At 36.8% G+C, this 26,123-nt stretch overlaps 5 protein-coding genes and 1 non-coding gene across 6 annotated transcripts; 3 read left to right on the forward strand and 3 right to left on the reverse strand.

The window, feature by feature from the left end:
- Positions 1-1,761: 1,761 nt before the first annotated feature.
- On the forward strand, positions 1,762-8,397 carry URA2 (bifunctional carbamoylphosphate synthetase/aspartate transcarbamylase; the record flags this gene model as incomplete). Its single annotated transcript, XM_449022.1, has 1 exon — positions 1,762-8,397. One exon carries the CDS (start codon positions 1,762-1,764, stop codon positions 8,395-8,397), a length of 6,636 nt encoding a protein of 2,211 aa, XP_449022.1.
- Positions 8,398-8,995: 598 nt separating this feature from the next.
- On the forward strand, positions 8,996-10,006 carry AIM23 (Aim23p; the record flags this gene model as incomplete). Its single annotated transcript, XM_449023.1, has 1 exon — positions 8,996-10,006. The coding sequence occupies one exon, from the start codon at positions 8,996-8,998 to the stop codon at positions 10,004-10,006; it is 1,011 nt and encodes a 336-aa protein (XP_449023.1).
- Positions 10,007-10,175: 169 nt separating this feature from the next.
- On the reverse strand, positions 10,176-12,392 carry GVI51_L05599 (uncharacterized protein; the record flags this gene model as incomplete). The annotated part of the gene is made up of 1 exon (XM_449024.1): positions 10,176-12,392. One exon carries the CDS (start codon positions 12,390-12,392, stop codon positions 10,176-10,178), a length of 2,217 nt encoding a protein of 738 aa, XP_449024.1.
- A 479-nt stretch (positions 12,393-12,871) lies between these two features.
- MRS3 (Fe(2+) transporter) lies at positions 12,872-13,789 on the reverse strand (the record flags this gene model as incomplete). Its single annotated transcript, XM_449025.1, has 1 exon — positions 12,872-13,789. One exon carries the CDS (start codon positions 13,787-13,789, stop codon positions 12,872-12,874), a length of 918 nt encoding a protein of 305 aa, XP_449025.1.
- A 1,981-nt stretch (positions 13,790-15,770) lies between these two features.
- tK(CUU)10 lies at positions 15,771-15,843 on the forward strand. Its single transcript has one exon. It is a non-coding gene; the product is annotated as a tRNA-Lys (tRNA).
- Positions 15,844-18,203: 2,360 nt separating this feature from the next.
- On the reverse strand, positions 18,204-19,250 carry GVI51_L05665 (C2H2-type zinc finger protein; the record flags this gene model as incomplete). Its single annotated transcript, XM_449026.1, has 1 exon — positions 18,204-19,250. One exon carries the CDS (start codon positions 19,248-19,250, stop codon positions 18,204-18,206), a length of 1,047 nt encoding a protein of 348 aa, XP_449026.1.
- Positions 19,251-26,123: the final 6,873 nt, after the last annotated feature.

Raw genomic sequence — 26,123 nt, forward strand, 5'->3', positions numbered from 1 at the left:
TTCCGACTACTCAAGTGTGTACGATATTATAATAGAGTAACCGAAATAGTAGCCATACTACAGCGCAATTGCTTTCAGGAAATCTACTATGTAACTATGCGGCTATTAGATGAAGACATCATTACAATGAGATGGATGACTATACAGGAACAAGAACAGAAGTCATCAGTACGACTACAACTAATGGAATGATGTCACCGATACTCAATAGTCTTAACAAACACTGACAATGTCTTACTTAGGGTTCCAACGAAAAGGACAAATTTCTATATATGGTAGTTTGTCCCTCTTCGCATGAAAATTTTTCACTTTTCTAAAGAAATTGTCCGCCGGAAAATTTTTCATTCGCCGTTGGAAAAAGAAAACAGACTGAGCTCATCGATTTTTTCAAATGTATAAATACTAGTCAAATAATCAGGATGTTTAGACCTTGTTTCCAAACTTTTTAGTATTCTCTTTTAGTCAATGGTAGAAAAGAAACTATTTTTTACCTGTTCTAATTCTTTATCATATTGTTATTTCACTCTATTGTATTTCCTATTCAAAAATTAAAAAGAAGTATCGTTTACTTGTTTTATTCGTTGTTACTGGAAGGTATACTATTATTTTATTTTCTATCACTTATTCTATGTATTTTTCTTGTTTCCTATTCTTGCATAATAACACCAAAGCAAACCTCATCCATTTTGACTCTGTTTCATAAGGAAGTTTTTGAAAGTATCTACAGCTATACATATAGACAACTAGGATAGAAGAAACATTGGCGACATCAAGTTTTTTCTTACTTTGAATTCAATTACAATTACTTTACTCGGATACAACTCCTCAGCAGATATCTTTTTTTAAATCCTTCCTTGTCAGGTCAAACACTTGTAAGCTATCGCATTATTACACAATAGCTCACAAGAAAAAAAAGTATGTTTCTATTTTTCACTATATTTCTAACTCTATTGCATTTCCTTCCAGTTTAAGTTTTACCAAAGGTCAATTTCTAGCTACCCACCACCCCCACGGTTGAATGCAAGTACACACGAACCACTATACCGTCCTGAAAACGATTACAACGTTAAACTACAATGACCTTAATGAGGGACTCTTTCGTTGGTCCTAATCAAGCAAATCGAAATTACCGTCTATGTGAGTGGATAGTCATCTCCGTTGTACGGGGGTTTCTGAAGATAATCATCAAAGGGTCCCTAATTTCTTTTTTCTCTCGCTAGTAGCTTCTTTTTCATTGTCTCGAGGAAGAGTCTACCTTATAATTGAAAAAAAAAGCAATAATCAGCAGCATTATTGGCAATCGAGTAACCTCTGGATTTGGAATATATATTCTGAGACTATATCTGCAACTATAAGAGAATATTGTCAGGTATACTGGGTCGAGATTGGTATTGTAAATAGTAGGAACTTGGGAAGTGTGGTTGATAGTTGGAAACACTAGAAGGAAAAACTGATACTTTCTCTCTTTTTCGGCCAGCTTTTTACTAACATTCTTTTCATACAGACATTATTAAAGACTGATTATATTCAAAATAAGAAGCCTTTCAATTATCAATAGACTTTATCGATCAAGATAAACTACTCTTTCTATTAAAAACAAAATCTTATTGCACAAACTTCTTTTCTGGTGGTAGAGAAAAGTAGTAAAAAACAATAAGTTAATCAAAATCCAACAATCTATTAGGACCTAGTTTTCTGATAGTTATTGCAAGTATACAAAAAGAATAAAAAAAAAGGAAAACATACAAGAATATAATAATTATGACTACTCCTGTTGCACCAATTACTCCTCCTATGGAGACCACTGGTGATCGTCTAGTAACGTTGGAATTAAAGGATGGTACCACCTTACAAGGTTACTCCTTTGGTGCCGAGAAACCAGTTGCCGGTGAATTGGTTTTCCAAACTGGTATGGTCGGTTACCCAGAGTCCATCACTGATCCTTCTTATGAAGGTCAAATCTTAGTCATTACTTACCCTTTAGTCGGTAATTATGGTGTCCCAGATTTCAACTTGAGGGACGAATTTATTGAATCTCTTCCAAGATACTTTGAAAGTAACAGAATTCATGTTGCAGGTTTGGTGATTTCTCATTATACTGAAGACTACTCTCATTACCTTGCAGAATCTTCTCTAGGACAGTGGTTGAAGAGAGAAGGTGTCCCAGCCGTCTATGGTATTGACACCAGAGCTTTGACCAAACACTTGAGAAACTGTGGTTCCATGCTTGGTAGACTAGCTTTGCAGGAAGCTTCTGCCAAGCTAGAGGTTGCTACTTCTGAATCATGGAAATCCGTATTTGATGTCCCTGAATGGGTCAACCCTAACGTGGAAAACTTGGTTGCTAAGGTTTCTTTGAAGGAACCAAAACTTTTCACACCACCATCTGACAACAAATACGTTGAAGTTAAAAAAGGTGCGGATGGTAAGACTATTAGAATTCTTGCTATTGATGTTGGTATGAAATATAACCAAATCAGGTGTTTCGTCAAGAGAGGTGTGGAATTATTAGTTGTTCCTTGGGATTACGATTTCACAAAAGAAGACTACGATGGTTTATTCATTTCTAATGGTCCAGGTGATCCATCTGTGTTGAATGATTTAGCAAACAGACTGTCCAAGGCATTGGAGAAGAAGAAAACTCCAATTTTTGGTATTTGTTTAGGTCATCAACTTTTGGCTAGAGCTTCTGGTGCTTCAACATTGAAATTGAAATTCGGTAACCGTGGCCACAATATTCCATGTACTTCTACAATCAGTGGTCGTTGTTATATTACTTCACAAAACCATGGTTATGCTGTTGATGTTGATACACTAACGCCAGGTTGGAAACCATTATTTGTTAACGCAAATGATGATTCTAATGAAGGTATTTATCACACTGAGTTACCATATTTTTCGGTGCAATTCCACCCTGAATCTACTCCAGGTCCAAGAGATACCGAATTTTTATTCGACGTCTTCATTAATGCCGTTTTAGAACACAAGAATTCCGGTGTTTTGAAGCCAGTTGAATTTCCAGGCGGAAAAATTGAGAACAATAGAAAAGAAAACCCTAGGGTCGAAGCCAAGAAAGTTTTGGTTTTGGGTTCTGGTGGTCTGTCTATTGGTCAAGCAGGTGAATTTGACTACTCTGGTTCTCAAGCCATCAAAGCCTTGAAGGAAGAAGGTATCTACACTATATTGATTAACCCAAATATTGCTACCATTCAAACCTCTAAGGGTCTTGCCGACAAAGTTTACTTCTTGCCTGTCACTGCCGAGTTTGTCAGAAAAGTTATTCTTCATGAAAGGCCGGACGCTATTTACGTTACTTTCGGTGGTCAAACAGCTTTATCTGTCGGTATCGAAATGAAGGATGAATTTGAAAGCTTAGGTGTTAAAGTTTTAGGTACCCCAATTGATACCATCATCACTACTGAAGATCGTGAATTGTTTGCTAATGCAATCGATGAAATCGATGAAAAGTGTGCCAAATCTCAGGCTGCAAACTCTGTAGAAGAAGCTTTGGCTGCTGTCAAAGATATTGGATTCCCAGTTATTGTGCGTGCCGCTTATGCACTTGGTGGTTTAGGTTCTGGTTTTGCCAACAACGAACAAGAATTGATTGACCTATGTAATGTTGCTTTTGCTTCTTCTCCTCAAGTTCTTGTCGAAAGATCGATGAAGGGTTGGAAAGAAGTTGAATATGAAGTTGTTCGTGATGCATTTGATAACTGTATCACTGTCTGTAACATGGAAAACTTCGATCCTCTGGGTATTCACACTGGTGATTCTATCGTTGTTGCACCATCCCAGACTCTTTCTGATGAAGATTACAATATGCTAAGAACCACTGCTGTTAATGTTATTAGACACTTGGGTGTTGTTGGTGAATGTAACATTCAATATGCCCTAAATCCGTTCTCTAAAGAGTACTGTATTATTGAAGTTAATGCACGTTTATCTCGTTCTTCTGCTCTTGCCTCTAAGGCAACTGGTTACCCATTAGCTTACACAGCTGCCAAGTTAGGTTTGAATATTCCTTTGAATGAGGTAAAAAACTCCGTCACAAAGTCTACTTGTGCTTGTTTTGAACCTTCCTTAGATTACTGTGTTGTTAAAATGCCAAGATGGGATTTGAAGAAATTTACAAGAGTATCCACCGAGTTGTCTTCTTCTATGAAATCTGTTGGTGAGGTTATGAGTATTGGTAGAACCTTTGAAGAAGCCATCCAAAAAGCTATCAGATCAACTGAGTATTCTAATTTGGGTTTCAATGCTACCGACCTAGAAATAGACATCGACTACGAATTACAAAATCCATCCGATTTACGTATTTTTGCTATTGCGAACGCATTCGATAAGTTGGGTTACTCAGTTGAAAAGGTATGGGAAATGACCAACATTGACAAATGGTTCTTGAACAAGCTATACGATCTGGTTAAATTTGCCTCTAAGGTCAGCTCATGTGGCGGAATTGAGGGTTTAAGCCCAACTGTTTTGAGACAGGCTAAGCAACTTGGTTTTGATGATAGACAAATTGCCTCTTTCACTAGTTCTAACGAAGTTGCTATCCGTCGTCTAAGAAAGGACTATGGTATAATTCCATTTGTAAAGCAAATCGACACAGTTGCTGCTGAGTTCCCAGCTTACACAAATTATTTGTACATGACTTACAATGCTGCTGAGCACGATGTCGAATTTAACGACCATGGTGTTATGGTTCTAGGTTCTGGTGTATACCGTATTGGTTCTTCAGTTGAATTTGATTGGTGTGCTGTTACCGCGGTAAGAACACTACGCGCAAACAACATTAAGACTATTATGATCAACTACAACCCAGAAACTGTTTCAACTGATTATGACGAGGCTGACAGGCTTTACTTTGAAACAATCAACCTTGAAAGGGTTTTGGATATCTACGAAGCTGAAGCATCAAACGGTGTTGTTGTTTCAATGGGTGGTCAAACCTCCAATAACATTGCCATGTCATTGCACCGTGAAAATGTAAAGATTCTAGGTACTTCTCCAGATATGATTGATTCTGCAGAAAACCGTTACAAATTCTCACGTATGTTGGATCAGATTGGTGTTGATCAACCAGCTTGGAAAGAACTAACCTCAATGGATGAAGCTGAAGATTTTGCCGAGAAAGTGGGTTACCCAGTTTTAGTCCGTCCTTCATACGTGCTATCTGGTGCTGCCATGAACACTGTCTACTCAAAGAACGATTTGGAATCTTACTTGAACCAAGCTGTAGAAGTTTCTCGTGATTATCCTGTTGTCATTACGAAGTATATTGAAAATGCTAAGGAAATCGAAATGGATGCGGTTGCCCGTAATGGTGAACTGGTTATGCATGTTGTTTCCGAACACGTTGAGAACGCTGGTGTTCATTCAGGTGATGCTACCTTGATTGTTCCACCTCAAGATCTGGCACCCGAAACAGTCGACAGAATTGTTGTTGCTACCGCAAAGATTGGTAAAGCTCTGAAGATCACAGGTCCATACAACATTCAATTTATTGCTAAGGACAATGAAATTAAGGTCATCGAATGTAATGTGCGTGCTTCACGTTCTTTCCCATTTATCTCTAAGGTTGTAGGCGTAAACTTGATCGAACTTGCAACAAAAGCCATCATGGGCTTGCCTTTTGCTCCATACCCAGTTGAAAAGCTACCTGATGACTATGTTGCTGTTAAGGTACCACAATTCTCTTTCCCAAGATTGGCTGGTGCTGATCCAGTTTTGGGTGTTGAAATGGCATCCACTGGTGAAGTTGCTACTTTTGGTCATTCAAAGCACGAAGCTTACCTAAAATCTTTACTAGCAACAGGATTTAAACTACCAAAGAAGAATATCTTGTTATCAGTCGGGTCCTACAAGGAAAAGATTGAATTATTGCCCTCTGTTCAAAAGCTGTATAATATGGGTTACAAACTATTCGCCACTGCTGGTACAGCTGATTTCTTGACAGAACATGGTTTGTCAGTACAGTATTTAGAAGTCTTGAATGAAGATGAACCTGAAAAGAAAGAATACTCCTTAACTCAACATTTGGCTAATAATGAAATCGATCTATATATCAACCTCCCATCTGCAAACAGATTCCGTCGTCCTGCGTCTTATGTTTCTAAAGGTTACAGAACCCGTCGTATGGCTGTTGATTACTCTGTTCCTTTGGTTACTAACGTTAAGTGTGCAAAGCTGCTAGTCGAAGCTTTAGCACAAAACATTTCCTTAAATGTTTCTGAACGTGATGCCCAAACTTCTCATAGAACTGTAACAATCCCTGGTTTGATCAATATTACCACATATGTACCAAACATTACCAATGTTGTGGAAGGACCTGCAGAACTAAAGGAAACTACTCGTTTATTCTTGGAATCTGGTTTCTCATATTGTCAAATTATGCCAAGAGCGTCAAGGGGCCCTGTTATCAATGACGCAGCATCTATCAAAGTAGCTACCTCTGTCTCAAATAATAGCTGTCACACTGACTTTGCATTTACTATAGCTGGGACTGCGCATAACGCCCAACAAATAGCACAATCTGCTGATAAAGCAAATGCCTTATACCTACCTCTGCATGAATTGAAGAACAAGGTTTCAACTATATCTGAGCTTCTAAGTAACTGGCCTTCTAACAAGCAAGTCATTACTGAGGCCAAGACCTCAGATCTAGCTTCTGTTCTTTTGTTAGCATCATTGCAGAACCGTTCAATTCATATAACCGGTGTCTCCAAAAAGGAAGACTTGTCTTTGATTATGACTGTCAAAGAAAAAGATCCTAAGGTCACTTGTGACATTAATGTGTACTCTCTATTTGTTACACAGGAGCAATGGCCAGAAGCTATGTTCTTACCAACTGAGGAAGACCAAGAATTTTTCTGGAAGAATTTGAGTGCTATTGATGCATTTAGTATTGGCTCTGTTCCTACTCAATTGGCTGAAATAACTGGCAACAAGGTTGAGGTTGGTTTAGGTATCAAAGATGCTCTACCATTATTACTATCTGCTGTTGAAGAAGGTAAGCTAACTGTTGATGATATTGTTGAAAAATTACATGATAATCCAGCCAAAATATTCAACATTCCAACTCAAAACTCTCTTGTGGAATTAGATCTTGATTTCTCCTTTGCAAGTAAGAAGAGATGGACTCCTCATTCTAACACTTCCTTAAGAGGTGGTATTGAAAGAGTTGTTGTGAATGATGAAACACTAGTTTTAAGTGGTGAACTTGTTGCCACAGAGCCCAAGGGTACCCTAAAAATGAAGAGTGAATTGGTTCAAGCTTCAGTTGAGAATGCCCCAGCCATTCAATCTACCGGTAGAAGAATGACAATTCATGACGACAAACTAATGGATGTAGACTCTGCTGAAAACTCCATCCCTGATGCTCCTATCCAGCAGAAACTAATGTCTTCTAAACCTCCAAGAGAATTAACTGCCCCAAGTGCACTACAAAACCTAATCAGAGGAAATAATCCTTTCCAGGGTAGACATATCTTATCTATCAAACAATTCTCTCGTGCTGATTTCCATGCTTTGTTTGCTGTTGCCCAGGAATTAAGAGCTGCTGTTGCACGTGAAGGTGTTTTGGACTTGATGAAGGGTCACATTATCACAACCATCTTCTATGAACCATCCACTCGTACATGCTCTTCTTTTATTGCCGCCATGGAACGTTTGGGTGGTAGAGTTGTGAACATCAATCCAAATGTATCATCGGTAAAGAAGGGTGAAACCTTACAAGACACTATTAGAACATTAGCGTGCTATACTGATGCTATTGTGATGCGTCATTCTGAAGAGATGTCAGTTCACATAGCCGCTAAATACTCGCCAGTACCAATTATCAATGGTGGTAATGGTTCTCGTGAACATCCTACTCAGGCATTCCTTGACCTGTTTACTATTCGTGAAGAAATTGGTACAGTTAATGGTATCACAGTAACATTTATGGGTGACTTGAAACATGGTAGAACTGTTCATTCTCTATGTCGTCTACTAATGCATTACCAAATCAGAATCAATCTTGTCTCTCCTCCCGAGTTAAGACTTCCTGAATCTTTAAGAGAAGAATTGAACAGTAAGGGCCAACTAGGTGTCGAGAGTGTTGCTTTGACTCCAGAAATAATTTCCAAGTCTGATGTCTTGTATTGTACTCGTGTGCAAGAAGAAAGATTCAAGAGTACTGAAGAATACGAACGTCTAAAGGACTTCTATATTGTCGACAACAAGATCTTATCCCATGCCAAACAAAACATGGCCGTTATGCACCCTCTACCTCGTGTAAACGAAATTAAGGAAGAAGTTGACTATGACCATCGTGCTGCATACTTTAGAGAAATGAAATATGGTCTGTACGTCAGAATGGCCTTGTTAGCTATGGTTCTTGGTGTCAATAACTAATTTAGATTTACCAAGAGATAAGTTAGTTAGTGCCTCTCAATGATTGACATACACAATGACTAATACTACTTAGTTGCATGCGCTAAATCTCAATTAACTAGTAAGACATTCTAAAGACATACTACCACACTCCGTCTTTTCCTTGTCTTCCTTGAAATGAAATTATGTCGTCATGGCTAAGATAATGTAGTCTCACAGAAGCAATCATTACATTTGCTTTTTATTTATCTACCACCATCATTATTATCATATAATATCATTTAGTATTTCTTTTCATTATATAATATCAAGCTTATGTCGCAAGCTATTACACAATTTACAGTATTTCGCATTTTATTTTAATATATTCATTTTAATTAATATTTCTTACAATTCATTCTTATTTGTTTTAATTATATCAAATATCTAAAAGTTTTTTCGAATCTCGGAACTGACATATTCTTTCCGTCTGCCTTGCGCCTTAAACATGAAAAATTTCCTTAAATTGTAGCAAAAGTACAAAAAAATAAAGTCATGTACAGTTGTAATTTCGGTTATACAATGCTGCAACGCGAGTGGAATTACTACAAACAGCCACAAATTTTCTACTTCTATTGCTATGATAAGATCAATATTGTGCTGCAGGCCAGTGCGACAGTTCCATAGCAGTTTCCTAAGCCTCAATAGCGCATCACCGGCATTAAATGCAGGTATAGCAATTGATGCCTGGCTCAAGAGAGGCACTGCGAAATCAAATATCAAGAACAGAAAGAAATATGATCATCACCACAACGGTGAAAATCGGAGGCGAAAGAAACCGATGGCTGTTAGATGGAGTTCAGGTACTGAAAGGGCAAAAGAAGCTGCTAACCACATGCTATCAAAGGTTTTTGAGACAAACTCTAAAGGTAACATAAGGTTTTTTAATCAAATTTCTGGTAAAGTTGAGGACTCTAATATCAGGGAATTTGCTAAAGGAATTGATTTAAGTCAACATGGGATAAACATTGTTAATATCATTAATACTGAAACTGAACAACTACCATTTGTTAAACTTGTAGATACTAAGACAGCTCTAAAGAAATACTCTGACTATTTGGCAGAAAAGAAGGAAGAAGAGCTGAAATCGATGGGTCTGTTACCAAGAAAGTTCTTCGAAAATTCTAAAACAAACGAGGACAACCTTAAACACATCAAGATCTCGTGGAGTATAAAAGAGGATGACCTAGCAAAACAAAAGGCTCATGATATTACGTCGATGCTGAAAAAGGGAAACAAAGTTAATTTATATATAGCAGATAAAGAAGACCTTGGTGGTTCTAAGTGGATGGAAAACTTTGAAAATGTAGAAGAAGAAAAACCTCCTTCTAAGAAACGATTAAGACCATCCGAGATTGAGAGGAGAGAATCAATAATTGAGCAATTAAAACTCTTGGTTTCTGATATATCTACCGATCCTATTATTGAAGGTAGAGCAAACGGTAAAATGATTATAAGACTCACTCCAAAAGTAAATAAAGATGACAGTATTGATAAGAGATCTTTGAAAGAACTAAAAAAGCAGCAACGAATAGAAAAGCTAAATAAAAAATTACAAAGAAAAAAAGAGAGGGAGCTGCAAGATGATTAACTTGTAAATAGAAAAGTTACTGGAACTCTGTATATACTAAAAAATATTCTAGCCGATTACAAGGGCAAATTTCAATTGCTTCCATAGATAAGATTACATGAATTAATATGGCATTGAAACCCGATGAATTATAGATTAAATAAATATAGGCTCTCCTGTATAAAATGCATTAATAAATTAAAATAGCTCCTGCAACTTCTTCCAACCCTATGCTATTATATCCAAATTCTGGGACCCCCACTGCTAACTGACCTTCATCACACCAAGCTAAAGAAAAACCAAAGCTACGAGCATGGATAGATGAAAGCGGATTGGTATATTTTACATGATTATTGGGATTAAGCTCTATGGTATTTCTATGAGCTGCCTCTACAATCTCCGAAAAAGAAACAGTCCAAATAGCTCCTTTACCGCCATTTATACCAGGTGAGGCAATATGTAAAACACCTTCAACTTTGTCAAAAACCATTGATGTTCCAAACCCAACAAGTTGCGGTATCTCATCTAACCTGATTGGAACTGTAAGTTTTGTTAGATACCGTAAATTTCCAAAAATTTCTTTGTAAACATGGACAAAATTGTGTAGAGGCTGAGAAATCAGAATGTAGATTTCATCTTGATGAAAAATTGACAACAATGTCTTTCCAAAATCCCCATGTATTCTTGAAGGTAAAGGCACAATTTCACTAATATCGGAGTTTTCAGGATTATTTGGGATATTGACAATTGAACAAGATTCTTCAGATAAAGGAACAGCGCTTACGTGACATCTCATGACCACACCAGCCCCCGCTGCAGCAATATACATAGACTTCCCGGAAATAAGAACAGATGATGCAGTATGGACATAGTTTCCTAACTTAAAAGTGGATGGATCCATCACTGTTTGCAGTAGTACTTTACCAGTACCAGTATTCTTTATTGGTCTACCTGAACCATCAATCTCAAAAGAAATAACCTTCCCTTTTTCATTTTTGCCATAGAGCTTGTCCGCTAAAAATATTGTATTCATATCTGTAGATCTATCATAAATAATTGAAACAATTTTCAGGTTATTCATATCACAATCATCAATTTGATAAGAATAATGTTCACTAGCGGAGTGGTAAATTTTAATAACACGGGAAAATGAATCTATTACAATTAATGCGTGAGAGTCATTATATGAAATTTCAATTTTTCCTATAGAACTACCCTTAATTTTTAGCACTGGTGAAATTGTTGAGTCATAGATTAGCTGCTTATTATCCTTGCAGATAGGTATTATATATACCTGACCATAACGATCTGTAAATGAGGAACATGATATCAAGTAAAATTTGGTATCGTTTAGTTTAACAAATAACATATTCTCACCCAAATGGGAGTCTTTCCTACCAATCCAATACTTTTTGAAACTGCCAAAACTTTTACTATGAAGAGGCACAACTCTGTTGGGCATACTTCTCTCTATTATATCAATAGAATCGTATCCTGTATCTCCATCTCCAAGATATGAAACCATCTCATTGTTTTTAAACTTCCTTAAAAAACCTTTGACCTTGCGCTTTAATGTCAATATTAAGTCAAATTCCCCGCCAACTTTATTATACTTTATAAGCTCTCTTGCTTTCGGAGAGGAATTATAAGCCAGCAGGAGATATGGCAATTTATCTGTAGCTATCAATCTGACCTCGCTATTCAAGGCTGTCATACCACGAGTTACACATTTCTCTATATCCCTGTAGTTAATGTCTACTTCAGAAAACCCAGATAATGAGACCAGGGCGCTTATATCCCTAGGTGATGGAAGCGCCCAATCTAAGGAGTTGAAAAACTTCCATATTAAATTGTCGGCTTCATTATCAACACCTTCCAACATATCTGCCATAATAAGAAAATCACCTATAATATCTAAATATGAATGTGCTTTGTTCAGATCGCTATTAAACTCCAGTTCAGCTAGCACTTTCAATAGTCCATGATCTCTATACCCTTCACCTAATGCATGCCATGGAACATCCACCACTTGATGAGTGAATATACCTAACAAAAAAGCGGCCAGCTTCTGTGATTCCTCAGACATAATGTCATTTTTCTTATCACCATATGTATCCCTCCAATAATTTATTGCGAGTTCGAGAAATGGTGACCAATGGGTATATTCTGCGAAATCATGCCATTTCTTGTTATTCAAAGAACAAGAATACAAGGCATCTGGGAAAAAGGCACCGGACTTCAGCCACGGAAAATAATACTGAGAATTAATATTCAATTGTGTTTCTTCGAAAACTGATGGATCACTTATAACTCTCAAAAGAAATGTAAGATGACTACCAACTCCAGCAGCATAACTAAAGGTACAATAAGTAACAAGAATGAGAGTGTTAATGTATACTACTCTCATTTTGTGCTACTGCCTGTACAGCTTTCTTTAAGTGGTCTGTTTAACAATAACCCAATGCCTTTTAATATCGATATTAGAGCTCATCTCCCATATTAAGTACCCAAGCCTTAATTTTCTATGCCTAAAATGAAATGACGTCATCCCAGATGATTCAAAATTGCGCTCTCTCAAGTAATATTGTCAATGTAAAAGATAATGCCAAATTGATCAGAGACAACTTGTATTTTACCAATTAATGTACATAAAGAATTAATTAAATAACAGGAATTAATAATATAAAATAAATTAAAGCGAACGCATTAAACTAGTTTTCGGGGGCCCCCTATTGTCGAGAACCTATGCTTAGTATAATAGAAAAAAATTAATGAAGAGCAGGTATTTCACATGCAAACGATTGTGTGATCAATTATAATAAAAGATTAAGTTAAGAATGTCTATCATGGGACGCTTTCAAAGTCCAACTTAATAAACCAATATGCCTAATAATGGAACAAGAAGTGCTTTGCGAACTCATATGCAGTCCAGGAAATGGCAGTCGCAGGCATGTTAGCCAAAATTCTTGGTTTGACACCACTCCAAAAACCCCTCCAGCCATAAACTTGATATATAGCTCTTGTGGCCTTCTTGAAAGTATCAGCTTGCTTAAACACCTCCATAGACACCTTTTCGCTGCCTCGTACTTGTAAGGCCGTCTTTATACAGTCCAATGGGGTAGTCAACCCCGCACATGCCGCACCACTGATACCACCACATAAACAATGTATGAAGGGATTGTAAACACCACTTGGATTGAAATACCTTGTAGCTGTGTCATATATACCGAAGTTGAATGCAGCAAACGGTATATTTATAGCTAGAGTTGTAGGATATGATGAGTAGAAAGCCTGGAAACCTTCTTTGGAATATATTCTCTTGGCTGTGTCCCACACCGATATATTTGTGTTTAACTGAATTCTCTGTTTAATAACATCAAATGGGTTCATTAAAGCATCTGCTGCGATAGTTGCTGTTGCACCGGAGAATGCGGTCTTGAAGAAGTGGTATTTTGAAGTACTAGTAGCTTCATCTATAAGGAATGATTTGACCATCTCATAAGTTGCGAAATACACAGCATGCGCAGGACCAGCACCCAGCAATACAGATTGGACACCTTTCCACAGGACCATGGAACCCTCTTGTGCTGATATGCTAGACAATTGTCTTAGCATTGTAGATGGGATAGGCTGGCCACCGGTTGTGCTTATAGCGTGCATTGCTTGAAGTCTTGTCTTCAGAGCATCGAGAGGGAATATAACCGAGTGCTCAGCTATACCGGCAAAAGCACCGGCCATAAGTTGATGTGCCAATGGTGCATGATCAGGCAAAGCCTCATAATCTATAACGTCTGATGATTCCATTTAATGTGTTTTGTGTAGTAATCCCTGTGTTTCTATAGGATTTTCGCTCTCTAAGTAAGTTAAGCTTTTGCAAAGAATATTATACCCAGGTGACTGTTAACAATACAAACCCTGGCTTATAGTTTGTTTAAAAAAGTGAATATTATCCTATCTTTAACAATTAAAAAATTTAGTCTTCTTACAAGTAATGACTAATTTCTAGGTGCACTCTATAAGCTCACGATATAAAAGAAGAGACTAATTGTAACGATGTAGTTAATCCTTGATGAATATATAAAACTTGAAACGGACATGCTCTATATCGATATATATATATATATATATACTTTAACAAGTATGGGGTAGTAGGGGTGGCTCACTTCACTTCCTATATCCGAGAACTAGTATTACTAATTCAATATGGAGATGGGAGAGGATATCCAAATCATCACCGATTATAAGAAAAAGATAACTGTGAGTACTACGAGGATACAATAGTGTGTGTGGGGATGGAGGATCGAGAAGTGTGTCCATTGCATAGCGTTGGAAGTATATTTCACATCGACAGCAAGAGGTGTCTGCCTTTTCAACATGTAAGATGAATTTGATCGTTTGGTAGCTGAAAAGCTGAAAGACATAGTACAATTAATAATCAGATCAGGTGTCTAGAAGTCAAAATCTGGGATTCCAGTGGGATTCGAGGCCTTTAGTAGGAAAACAGCAAAAACCCAAAATAAAAAGTCGCTACGAAATTTTACTGTCGCTACTTTTGCAGTGGAAGAGAATCCTGCACAGACATGTATTCCGCAAGTAGATGGAAAAACGGAAAAACGGAAAAACGGAACAATTACCGCGAAAACTATGAAAACCAGAAAGTTTTAAGATCTTTCACAGAAAAGTCTGTACTAGACTTAGGAAAAACTACTACCATGAAATATGTATGACGACATATTCGCAGAGAAATGACTGTAGTGGATGTCCCTTGATCTCGGAAATTATCCCGTTTTCCCTCTCAGAGTAGAGATGCAGATAAAATGTGGACCCCTTGAAATCTTTGTAATCCGAGCAGAACAAGGCTGGCAGTCGGCCCGTAGATGTGTGAAAACCCAGTTCTCTCTGGCTAAAATCCTCTACACACTTGTCGTCCACCTGAGAAATCTGGCAGATGTTTTAAAGGAAAATGCGCAAGGATCTTGAAGAGACGGGGGGGGGGGTGTCTCCCATCTGGCGTCTTTACTGTGTAGGAGCATTGTAGGAGATAAGAAATGACTCGTTAGTAGTATAAGGATATGAATATGGGGTGTGTGGTGGAAGTCGTACAGGTGTCTGAATAAGCCCTCGAAACTAAACTAACTGTGTGTTGGGTGTGTGTGACTTTAATCAGGAAGATTCTCTTATTTGAGGGTACCGTGATCAATTCGTATTGTAGTACAGTAATGTGTAGTTGGCCTGTATACCTAATTCAACGGTCAAGACAGGATAGCGCCAATGTCACATTTGTAAAGCATACTGAGCAATCAACAAAACTGTCAACTTAAATGCAAAACTTGTTGTGACTACTGTATATCGATGTCGTCACACAGCTAAGGAGGAGGTCTGTGACGTATTGTGAATCATACGTTTTTCAATTTTTTCCTTCCGCTGCATTACGTAAATCTCTTTACTTGATATATGCAGGTACCTAGAACTACTATGATAACAGTTACATAATACAGATACTGTCTAAATGTATATAGAACTATTTTGGGAATATCTTGGTGTTGCAGTAACCAGTAAGGTTAAAGTATGCCAAAGGAACTCGTTATAATACCATCTTTTTCTTTTGTTAGGAATGACAAAGAAAACAAATGTATTGGGAAAAGTTTTGAAAATAAAATGCATTCTAATCAAATAAAAATATGGTAGCATCCAGATATTCTGCGTAAGATAATAAATTTTCAAAAAACTTTTATACAGTCAATAAGGTCTCAAGTTATATTTTACATCACAACGCAATTAATAAGCCTTGTTGGCGCAATCGGTAGCGCGTATGACTCTTAATCATAAGGTTAGGGGTTCGAGCCCCCTACAGGGCTTATTTATTTTTTTTGCCTTGATTGAAGTAATGATTCGTGCAAAGTTGTTGCTACTCGCATTGAGTGAAACATTACTCTGTCTCATAATACACACTACTGAACAAGTATACCAGCAACACAGTTCTCTTAATATTTATGTTCAACCATCTCATAAGATTTTTACTTTGATAATAGTTCTTTCAGACTTTGAATGATACCAAAGATCTTATGGACCCACTCTTCAGCTCTTAGATAGGAGCTTCATCTGTGTATACCTTATAGATAACTAGTTCAAATATGACCCAATCTCTATTCTGTATACTCGGCTATGACTCAAATAGAACATGTATCGACTATATAGGAGTTGTATCATCAAATGAGTTTAAAAAAGTGCCAGTTGTAACTTATAATTCAGTCTGATCAATGTACTTGCAAAATAGGTTTGCATCCATTGTGTTAATTAATACCTCCACCTCCTATTCGATACAATCCAGTGTCCGCCGGCATTTGATATCATCCAACTACATTCTAAAAGGGCTTTTTATGTTGTACAAAGCATAATACAGGTCTTTCGACCTGTACAAATTTTTATAAGTTACTTGAATATTGTAATCGATAATACCAGCCCATCATTCTTTAGAATTATATGCTATAATCTCAATGTTGTCAAGCCGTATCATAATTAGTGGTTGGGGACGTCAGTGGAGAATAATGATGATAGGTGATAACAATTAGATTAAACAATATTGTCCATCATGTGAAGAAAGTAGACCTGCTATCTTATTTTAAGATAAGGATGTCCTAAACTTAGTTAGTATTTGGGTTATATCGGCTCAACACACAACAACACAAAACTCAAAGCTTAAAACTTACCGAACTCTACGTCACTGATTTACTATCACCGATAAGTTTAAAATGTCCACCAGTCGATTAACATTTTTTCCCTTTGTCTTTTGGTGAGGCAACTGTTTCCTTCCGCAGCTTCCCTGCCCGCGCAACGTTCTGTTGGGAAGGTAAACTTGCTAACAAAAATGTTTTTCGGGCGTAACAGCTTTAAACAAAAGAAATTTGTAATGCAAAAGGAGAAAAATTCTTCAGGTTTCTCAGTAGAATGAGGTGAAGATCCTACTGTCTAATGAGCTTGGCAGGACATATTGCTAAGAAAGTAAAGGAGATGATGAACGGCATAAAGGATAAACATCATTACAGAAAGAGCCAAGAGTTGCCATTCCTTTTTGCTCTGTACATGCGTTGACTAAGTAACATGCTCTTTCGACGCTGTAATGATTATGTAACCATTAGGCCCGATAAAGATACTGATTAATTTATAAAACCAGGCGTTCTTCCATGTGATAACTTTAAGAGCGATAAAAGTTATAGTTTGATTGCAGCCAGAGTTATTTTTAGCTCAAGATATGTGATTACACTATATAGCTCAGCTTCGATTTCAAATATTCATGGGAGTTCAATCAACCAAATTTCACAAATCGATGAAATTGTTTTTTGTTTGAATAGCAAATTTTTCTTCATTTAAGTGAGATTGAGTACTTACCATTAATAAGAAATAGATCATAAAGACACAGTCACAGTTCGTCACATAACCATCATTATACAGTCAGGTATAATCTATTGACTGCTATTGTAGAATATATCTTGAGAAGAAATATTATAATACTATGAAGAATTACAGAAGTATAATAGCATGTGTTTAAATACAATTAATTGGGAGCGACGTAAAATTCGAAGTGTTTCCGCTATATACGCTGGAAACCACCTCTTAACGTAACCGTATAACAAATATTGGGGTCATTTATCTATAAGTATTGGCAAAATAGGAGTAAAAAATATAAAATATTATAGTTTTTAGTGCCTTAGAAGATGCTCTTATCTTCAAGCAATAACAAAGAGTGTACAAGTTCGTAAGTTTTTATAGTACTGGAGCTGTAATAAATAGCCGTTTTAAATCTTGGTGGATAGCCAGTAGCGTCAGCATAATAATGAAGCAGAAAATTCAATGAATATAACAAAACAGCAAAGAAATGAACAGTAATGAATATGATAGTGATAGTAAATATACTAATAATATTGGTTTAAGCAGCGTTCCTAAACATTTCCGATTTTGTAGTACCTAGTGCGTTTCCTTAAATATATTTCCATCCGAAGTTCCATTACCTAAACATTAAGGAAATTGAAGAAAACTGCTGGCAGAGATACCACATACAAACAGTAGAAAGGGAAAAGCAACTTAAAAGCATCGTAAGGTTTAGTCTAGTTTGTGAGTAGTTTGATTTTGATCTTTTAAAAAAAAATGGTCAACATTAATTGAGAAAATAATATGAAAATAAAAATAATGTTCGTAACAATTTGGAGTCTGATGTAAATCAGGCTGCCTGAGCTTTTGCTTGTTTCTTCCTCTCATGACACTTCAAATGTCTCAGCATATTACTCTTGACATTGAATGCCTTCTTACAATCCTTCCATGGACACTTGAATGGAGTGTCACCAGTATGGATCAAGTAGTGTGTCTTTAGTGTTGATGGTCGTGAACAAACTTTGCCACAGACAGGACATTGTTTTCTCAGTTTCGAGAGCTCATCAATGGCGCTAACAGTAATGCTTGTTGGTGTAACCTTCGACTTTGTCTTTGGTGATTGGCTCTTGCTCTTGCTCTTCTTAATACCTTCTGTGCTCTTCCTTATACTCTTTGAGGAGTCCGGTAGCGATGGTGTCTTTGGAGATGTAGAGGCAGTTCTACTGATGTCAGTTGTACGCCCTTCAAATACAGTTGGCATAGGCATGCCGGATGCCGATGCTGATCTAGATGAGAATGCGGAAGGTGGTGTAGACATTGGTGTTGTCATACCTGGAGATTCTGCATTCTGGGAGTTGTAAGACACCAGTGAGCTGTTGGAGTAATTTGATGGTGTACGATCCATTACCACTGTACCGTTGGCGTTTAGGTAGCTAGTTTGCTTATCCAGCTTTGGTACCATGACTAGGTTTGAATGTGAGAAGCTTGGACTTCCCTGAGAAGACAAACATGGTGTGATCGCCCTTGGTGGAGGAACGTAGTAGTGATATTGCTGACCACCTTTGATCATACCATTGTTATGCGTAATGCTCTGGTATTGTGGGTATGGTTCGGCGACGTGAGCCTGGACGCACACATCCTGTTGTTGTGCTTGCGGTGGGACACAGTTTCCTACAATCGACGAGATAGGTGGTAAGGTTATGTTTCCCCTCTCTTGGCTGTTTACTACATTTGTGTTGTGGTACCCAGCATTAGCGTTAGAAGTAAGTGGTAATATATGGTTTGCCGGCTGAGCTGCGCCAGCTTGTTGGTGTTGATGATTTGGCATGGGAACTGGTGTCTGAACCTGCACTGGGTATTGATAATTGTTCTGGTGCATTAACATGTAGTTGTTCATTACCAATATATTTTTTTTTTATTAAAGTTCCTCTGTTTATTGAATAATTAAATGCTAATCCTTTCCTCAAAAGGTACTTGATAAAATATAAAGGACTAGTGTATAACTTTTTTGTTCTTGATTGGTGTTATTACCCTTTATTATTATTATTATTATTATTTTTTTTTTTAGTTATGTATATTGTTATAGTGCCAGTGAATGGTTCTTAACGTGTATATTATAACAGCAGCGTATGGTCGTTGATAGCTTGAAACAATAAGTAATAAAAAATAAGACGCTAAAACAAGATCCAAAAGAAAATAGAAATAACTACAGCAACAAGATCTTTTTTTTTTCTATCTTTCACAATCTACACAATACAAGTATTCCTCTTTTTTTTTTTAAAGAAACCATGACTTATTCTATCTAATATATACTAATTTTTTTTTCCCTTTTCTTGGACCATAAGTAATCAAATCAATTTACTTGTCCAAAATAAAATAAGTTTCCTTCAAGGAATTGGATGAATATCGATTTAAAAAAAAGCGTAATCCAGGAATTTTCTCTGTTCCCAGTCTCTACGCCACTATGCAACGGTGGAATAGAGAAGAGAGAGTTCATTTAGGAAAAAAAGAAAAATTATTGTGTCTTTTGTCTTTGTTCTTGTTCTTGTTCTTGTTAATGTTCATGTTCATGTTCATGTTCTTATTCGTTTCTTTTCTTTTAATAATTTTAAAATAGTTGTGATTCTGTTTTAATTACAATTATACCTAAAAGGATCTCATTACAGTGAGATCGGGTTTTATCTTTTATCCCCCATTTTGGATGGTCCGTCTAATTATTGACCCAACTCCCTTCCCAAGTGAGAGCTCATTAAGTTGTCTCTGCTGTGTAATGGGGAGGGATGTTTTTGAGTTAGCACAGGAGGACAGGGAAGGGAAGCCTTCACAACTTTTGTACGGCTTTCTGTGAGGATGCTGGTCCGATGTGTGTAATGGAGGATGCCGAAGCGATCTATTTTGAGTGAAGTCGTTAGGGCAGGAATCCAATAGAGGGAGAGCAAGGGAAATTTGTTATGTGCATGCTTCTCTGCTGAGGACGGGGATAAATCTTTTTGAGGCAAGGGTAGATTATGACTAAGACAGAACCACAATAAATTGAGGAAGGACGACAGCTAAGAGAGGCCAGTGCAGGGAACTACAATAGGAGATAACCTCCCCCTACCTTTTGACACAGAAACTGCAAGGGAGATTGGCCCAAAGATAATAAAGTAGAAGAGCGAAAAACAAACAAAAAAAAAGAGAGATCAAGGATTATCACGCAAGATTTAGAAAGTGGTGGAGAAAGAACCTACGGGCATCGATCATCTCTTCGCTTTGGGTAAGAGTGCGAGGGATACAAAAAAATTAAAGGGAGATGAACTATGTAAGACATAGCCACTCGCCATCTTCTCTGCACACTTGACTTTGCCACTCTAATAAAAAAGAGTAACGAAAATACAAAAAAAAAAGATATTCACCACCTGTTGCTTTTTTCTTTTGACTTAGAGAAACAGAATCTAAAAAAAAAAGGCTGATCCTCTAGAAACTGCTGTGGAGGAATAGTGTTGTAAGCATGGGGTCATAAACATACGTAGAGGTCTAATGGGTCTCTTCCTCGATTTTCCATTCCTTTTCTGCGGTTGTGCGTCTCTTGGAATTTTGATTGTTTCTCTCTCAAATATAACGTGTTTCTCCGTCGTTTTCTTAGGATGGGGGGTGGCTAAAGGGGAAACGTAGAGGCAGGAAGAGAGCAAACACTAGAGGAAAAGCATCGAGGTTCAGTTAAGATAGGAAAATGTAGGATGACCAACAAAAATAAAGCTTAGAGAGGCTAATACGAGTAGTTAGGCAATAAATAGAAACAATTCAACAACTTTTCTTTTCTAATCATATCCCTCAAATACTTGCAAATGCAAAGCGAGCGACGGAGAAAAACAAAAGTCACTGATGAAAGGAAGACAAGATAGTAGAAAAACCAAAAAAAAAATAAATAAAATAAAATTGACATCTTGGTACTGGGAATAATAGGGAAGACCATATTTCAGGATAGAGAAGAAAATTAAGGAAGAAAAAAAAAAGCAATGGTAGATGGTAGTAGCGATACTGCTACGTGTGATGAACAAAATACCGCAGCTTTCAGTAGAAATCCTCTGGAGAGTTAGGATATGCATATTAAGAAAGTAAAAAGTAACAAAAAAGCAAGAAAGAACTAGAGATGGAAAGTGACAATAATACCGACATTGACCACCAAGGAGTTATAGGAAGATAAGTATATTCCTAAACCTATACTCCCCCATCGATAGCACAATCTGTGAATTTTTTTATGTCTATATTCGATACTAAAACATCTTGTATAGTAAGAACTATTAATTCTGAATTCAATATTCATTTGTTGTAGTTAGTAAAAACTAAACAAGGTGAGGAAGAGATCCATGAATTCTACTAGAAACTTGAAGAACAAAAAGAAAAAGAAAAAGAAAGCTGATCATAGAAAATAGATAGTATTTCGAGTGGAGAGACCAATCTTTTCATCTGTGTGTTTTGAAATGCAGGTAATCGTTTGTCATCTACCGGATTCCTCTTATCTTGGCCTTGATCTCTGATTGCTGATTTGCTTTGTTTCCTGCTAATCTTTGCGCTCATTTCACTGGGAGGGTGCAGTTTAAACAATGAACAGAGGTTGTAAGGAGGCGACGTACAAATAAAACCGCCACACAAAAATCATTGTAGATGTAAGAAAGGAGATTGATACTTTGTGTTGTCTTTCTATCTTAGGAAACCATGATGTGACGTATAGAAAATACCAAATATCGTATATCACTTTTTGCTTTTTTGCAAACGTCATATTACTAACAAAGTATAGTGGACAACTACTTGAGGAAAAAAAAGGTAGCACAACCCTCTCTACTGGCTGTTATTGTGGGATGAAATTGAGAATATCCTCGGAACGGATGTAGGGAAGAAAAGAAAAAGTAAAAACTGAAGATCACTTACGCAAAGAAAAGCAAAAAATAAAAGCACTCGTCTTTTAAGAAACTATTTCCGCACAGTGATATACAATAAAAAGTCTAAGAACTGACGTGACCCTGGACATTGTAACACTTTGCTTCCTCAGGAACTAGCTTACACATTTTAGGGAGACTACGTCTGTTTCTAAGAGTAATATAATTGAAATGATTTTGGGGATTACCGAACGATACTTGAACACAGAGAAAGCAACTGGTAAAAAAAATTAGCACAATAAAGATAACCAAACTTAAGGATATCCCCTTAACAGCCTGCAGTAACATTAGAAGGAGTTAAGTAGTTTAAAGCACGGAAATTATCTGAAGGATATTAGATAAGTACGAAAGACAAAGAGAAAGTATTGTGGCTACCAATCTGTTGAAGAGCGGGCAGGACCAAAATGGCAACAGTATCGCCGGAGAAAGCAACTTCAATTGCACTAACGAGATATGTCTTTTTTTTATCTTAGAAATGCAACAATTGTACAATTTCAAATCCATATCCTCTGTTTATGAGAATTGTCACCGAAATGAAGAAGTGGTGAGATGTTTTTTTTTTTTTTTTGCAACTAGCATCTCTCAACATCTCCAGAACGTTATGCAGCATGCTTCTTTACCCTACGTTTCTATCTGAGCTAGAAAGGAGATAATCAAATGGATGTAAAGTGCGTAAGGCAAAATGGAAAAAGAAAGGAACTAATGAACCTCTAAAAGTGGGATAGATAATCAAAACTGATCAACTAAAACATACTAATATATTTACCCTTTAAAATTACTACGGGGGAGGAGAAAGAGAAGGATAATAACATAAAATAAATGACCAACGATCAGATAAATCCTCTTTATTGCCCTTTCAAGTAGCATAGTGTTTATTGACATTTCTGGGAGAGAAAGATCTTAAACCATGTAACTAATGAGGAAGAACGATAGTAACTAATACATATTCTCCCTCAACCTCTTTAAAAAGACCACGGATCGAATTCAAACATAAAACGTTGGATTGCAGATTTGTAGACTATCTGAATTTCTTGTTGTCTATCCCTATTTCATATCACCGTGATCAAAAAAAAAATGGATCGCCAAAATACATCCGACTCCCGTTCTTCAAATGCTCATACATACTTTGATGATCCTTTTTTCATTTTTTGTGGTCATTTTCAATGGGGGGGGGATGAAAGGGAGACAGATTTAAAAGTGGAGAGGGGTAATGGATACCAGTACTCCCGCGGCCAAAAAAATTGACATTCAAAACGATTTTATTGATAATTGTGCCACTCTGTTCTCCATTTGGCCGTCCTGCTTAGTCTTCAGAGCTCAAAATGTAAGTTATAATAAGAGAAAGTAATCCGCGACTCTCTGGTACACTAAACTTACCCAGTAACTTCATAAGAGTTTTTTTTTACGTCTCCTTACTGCATAGTCCATTAACTAATGATATAGAGCTATTTTAATGGGTGGCAAGTAGAAGTTCTAGGGGACCCCGGTGGATCATCTCTGCTCAAAACCTTGCAAAAAGATCAGTGAGCTTTGTGCAGTTCACTAAAAAGAAAAGTGGACATAAATTTGTGCTAAATACTATACAAGTTCAAAAATCGCTTGTTAAGAAAGAGCTGATGCCAATTTGCTAAGAAAAGAGTGCTGACTACGTAGCAAAAACAAATTTTCACTGTAAAACCATCGAATAATAAAAACCTGTGAAACGAAATAAATCACAAAAATTTAAATACCAAAATCACAATGAAAACTTTGCATAACCAAAATGGCATCCTTTTGGTTCTTTGTATTTTTTATTTTTTTTATGGCACGATTGAAAGCAGAGAGATAGGTCACCGATCCTTTGAAATAGAGATGTTCTAGGAAAAGCTCTGAACAACAATTATTCTTAGTATTCTCACAATAGATTACATCGTTTTCACCCACCAAATCATGAGGAGAAACTGCAGTACCAATGGGTAGCATCTGCAAACCCAATGTATTTTTAGTAGGGATGAATACTCGGGAACAACAATATAGGTAGCAGTTACTAGAGATAATATCCACAGAGGAGTTAAAAACCTTGTAGTTTGCTTGATATACCAAAAACCCGTGCGTGAAATTAATGCGGCAGAAAAGGGCGACATGAAAGTGAAAAAAAAAACAGAAAAAAAATAAAATAAAATGAAATACAATGCTGGGCAAAGGGACTGATTTAATTAAAAACGATACTAAATAATAAAAAAAAGAAAGAAAACACTACCCAGAGAAACATGTAGGAGGGATTGAGAGAGGGTGGGGGGAGGGGTTCAGGGAGGGAAACAAGGCTAAAGGTTTAGATGGCAGATTACTCAGGGTCTCACATAGAAAACAATGTAGGGGTTTTGGCCGTTTATATTATTGCTCGGATGCTGCAAGGAGTTTGTAAGTTTACCACCGTGAGTGGGTTAAAGTCCATCGTTACTATTTTTTTTTTTTGCTGGAATCCGTAATTCGTCAATCGAATTTTGACAGCTGAGTATCACATACCGCAGTTGTGCAGTTGTCGTTAGAAACCCCTTGAGGCACGCTGAGAAAACGGGGACAGAATAACCAAGAGCGTGGGATGCGGTGGGATGGGCTTTTTTTTTTCAATTAAGTTTCGCTACCTCAGCATTGAGAATAGGAAATTTTCTCTTTAAGAGTAACGTTTTTGAGGGAATTGATCGAATAAAGTAGCTATTTTTTGCCGTCTTTGAGTTATTTTTTCTGTTCGCGGGTAAACTAATGCTATCACCGCTTAGCATAGAAGCGATATATTAGAATTTGCGCTAAATCAATAACATTGGATTGCCAAAATTATCGTTTCAGAAACTTTGTAACTTTCTCCTCTCTCTCAAGACACATATGCTATATCCGCACTATTGATGACGGCACTATTTCTATATTGGGTCAGTAATGATTGACTTACTCTTGACTTTAATTTTGGTGTAGCCACCCTAAAAAATACGCTCTCACCCGATCTCAGGTTAGGAAATAATGAGAGGTTAAGAAAACAACTAGAGATTAAGAAAACAATGAGAGGTTAAGAAAACAAATACTAGTAGATATTAAGGGATGATACAGAGCAGTGTTCTGTTTCTCAGAGTTCGTTCGTAACAGAAAGCAAGAACATATATTACGTTTACGATGAGAGTAGCACCGACATTATAGGACAGGACCGAGATTGTCCAATCCCTACTAAATTGATTTTGCGCAGTTTTCTTAGAATATTATCTCAGGTAAAGTTCTGTCCATTTTGCCTTCTTCTTTTACTAATTTATTATACAAGGTTCCTGTACTGTAACGTTTCCCAATTTCACAAGATGGATATATAACATTTGCTGGCATTCTCCTACTAGGTTTAGTCAGTAACATTCCACCATAACTTCATTTTGTAAAAATAGGAAGATGGCCCTGTGCAAGTATATTTAACCAGAACATGCAAAAGTTGCTAGTGCTACAGATTAACTTAACAACTAAGGATACCAACAATATTATTTTACAATGAACCAAAAATTGTTTTTTCAATTGTAATGCTAGACAATAAAGAAAGAGTTACATTATTAGTTCTCCTCTGCAATGCCTCATCAAGTTAAAAATATACGATATAAATTCCTGCCCTTTCTTTTTTAATGGTGGCTTCCATTTTCAAGAGTTCTTGAATAATGTACTCTACAACAAAATATTAAAATTGTAAAGATGGTTTGATTTCTCATAGCCCTCTTTCAGCTTTTTTATTTTGCAATTGAGAAACATCTGATTTCTAGTACATCGATCCTTGTAACTAATGGGCTACTTATGGAAACATATTCCATAGCTCTCCTTTCCGTAACAAAGACTTCATCGAATAGTAA

The sequence above is a fragment of the Nakaseomyces glabratus genome, chromosome L, assembly GCF_010111755.1.
Source record: "Nakaseomyces glabratus chromosome L, complete sequence".
In the NCBI taxonomy this organism is placed as follows: domain Eukaryota; kingdom Fungi; phylum Ascomycota; class Saccharomycetes; order Saccharomycetales; family Saccharomycetaceae; genus Nakaseomyces; species Nakaseomyces glabratus.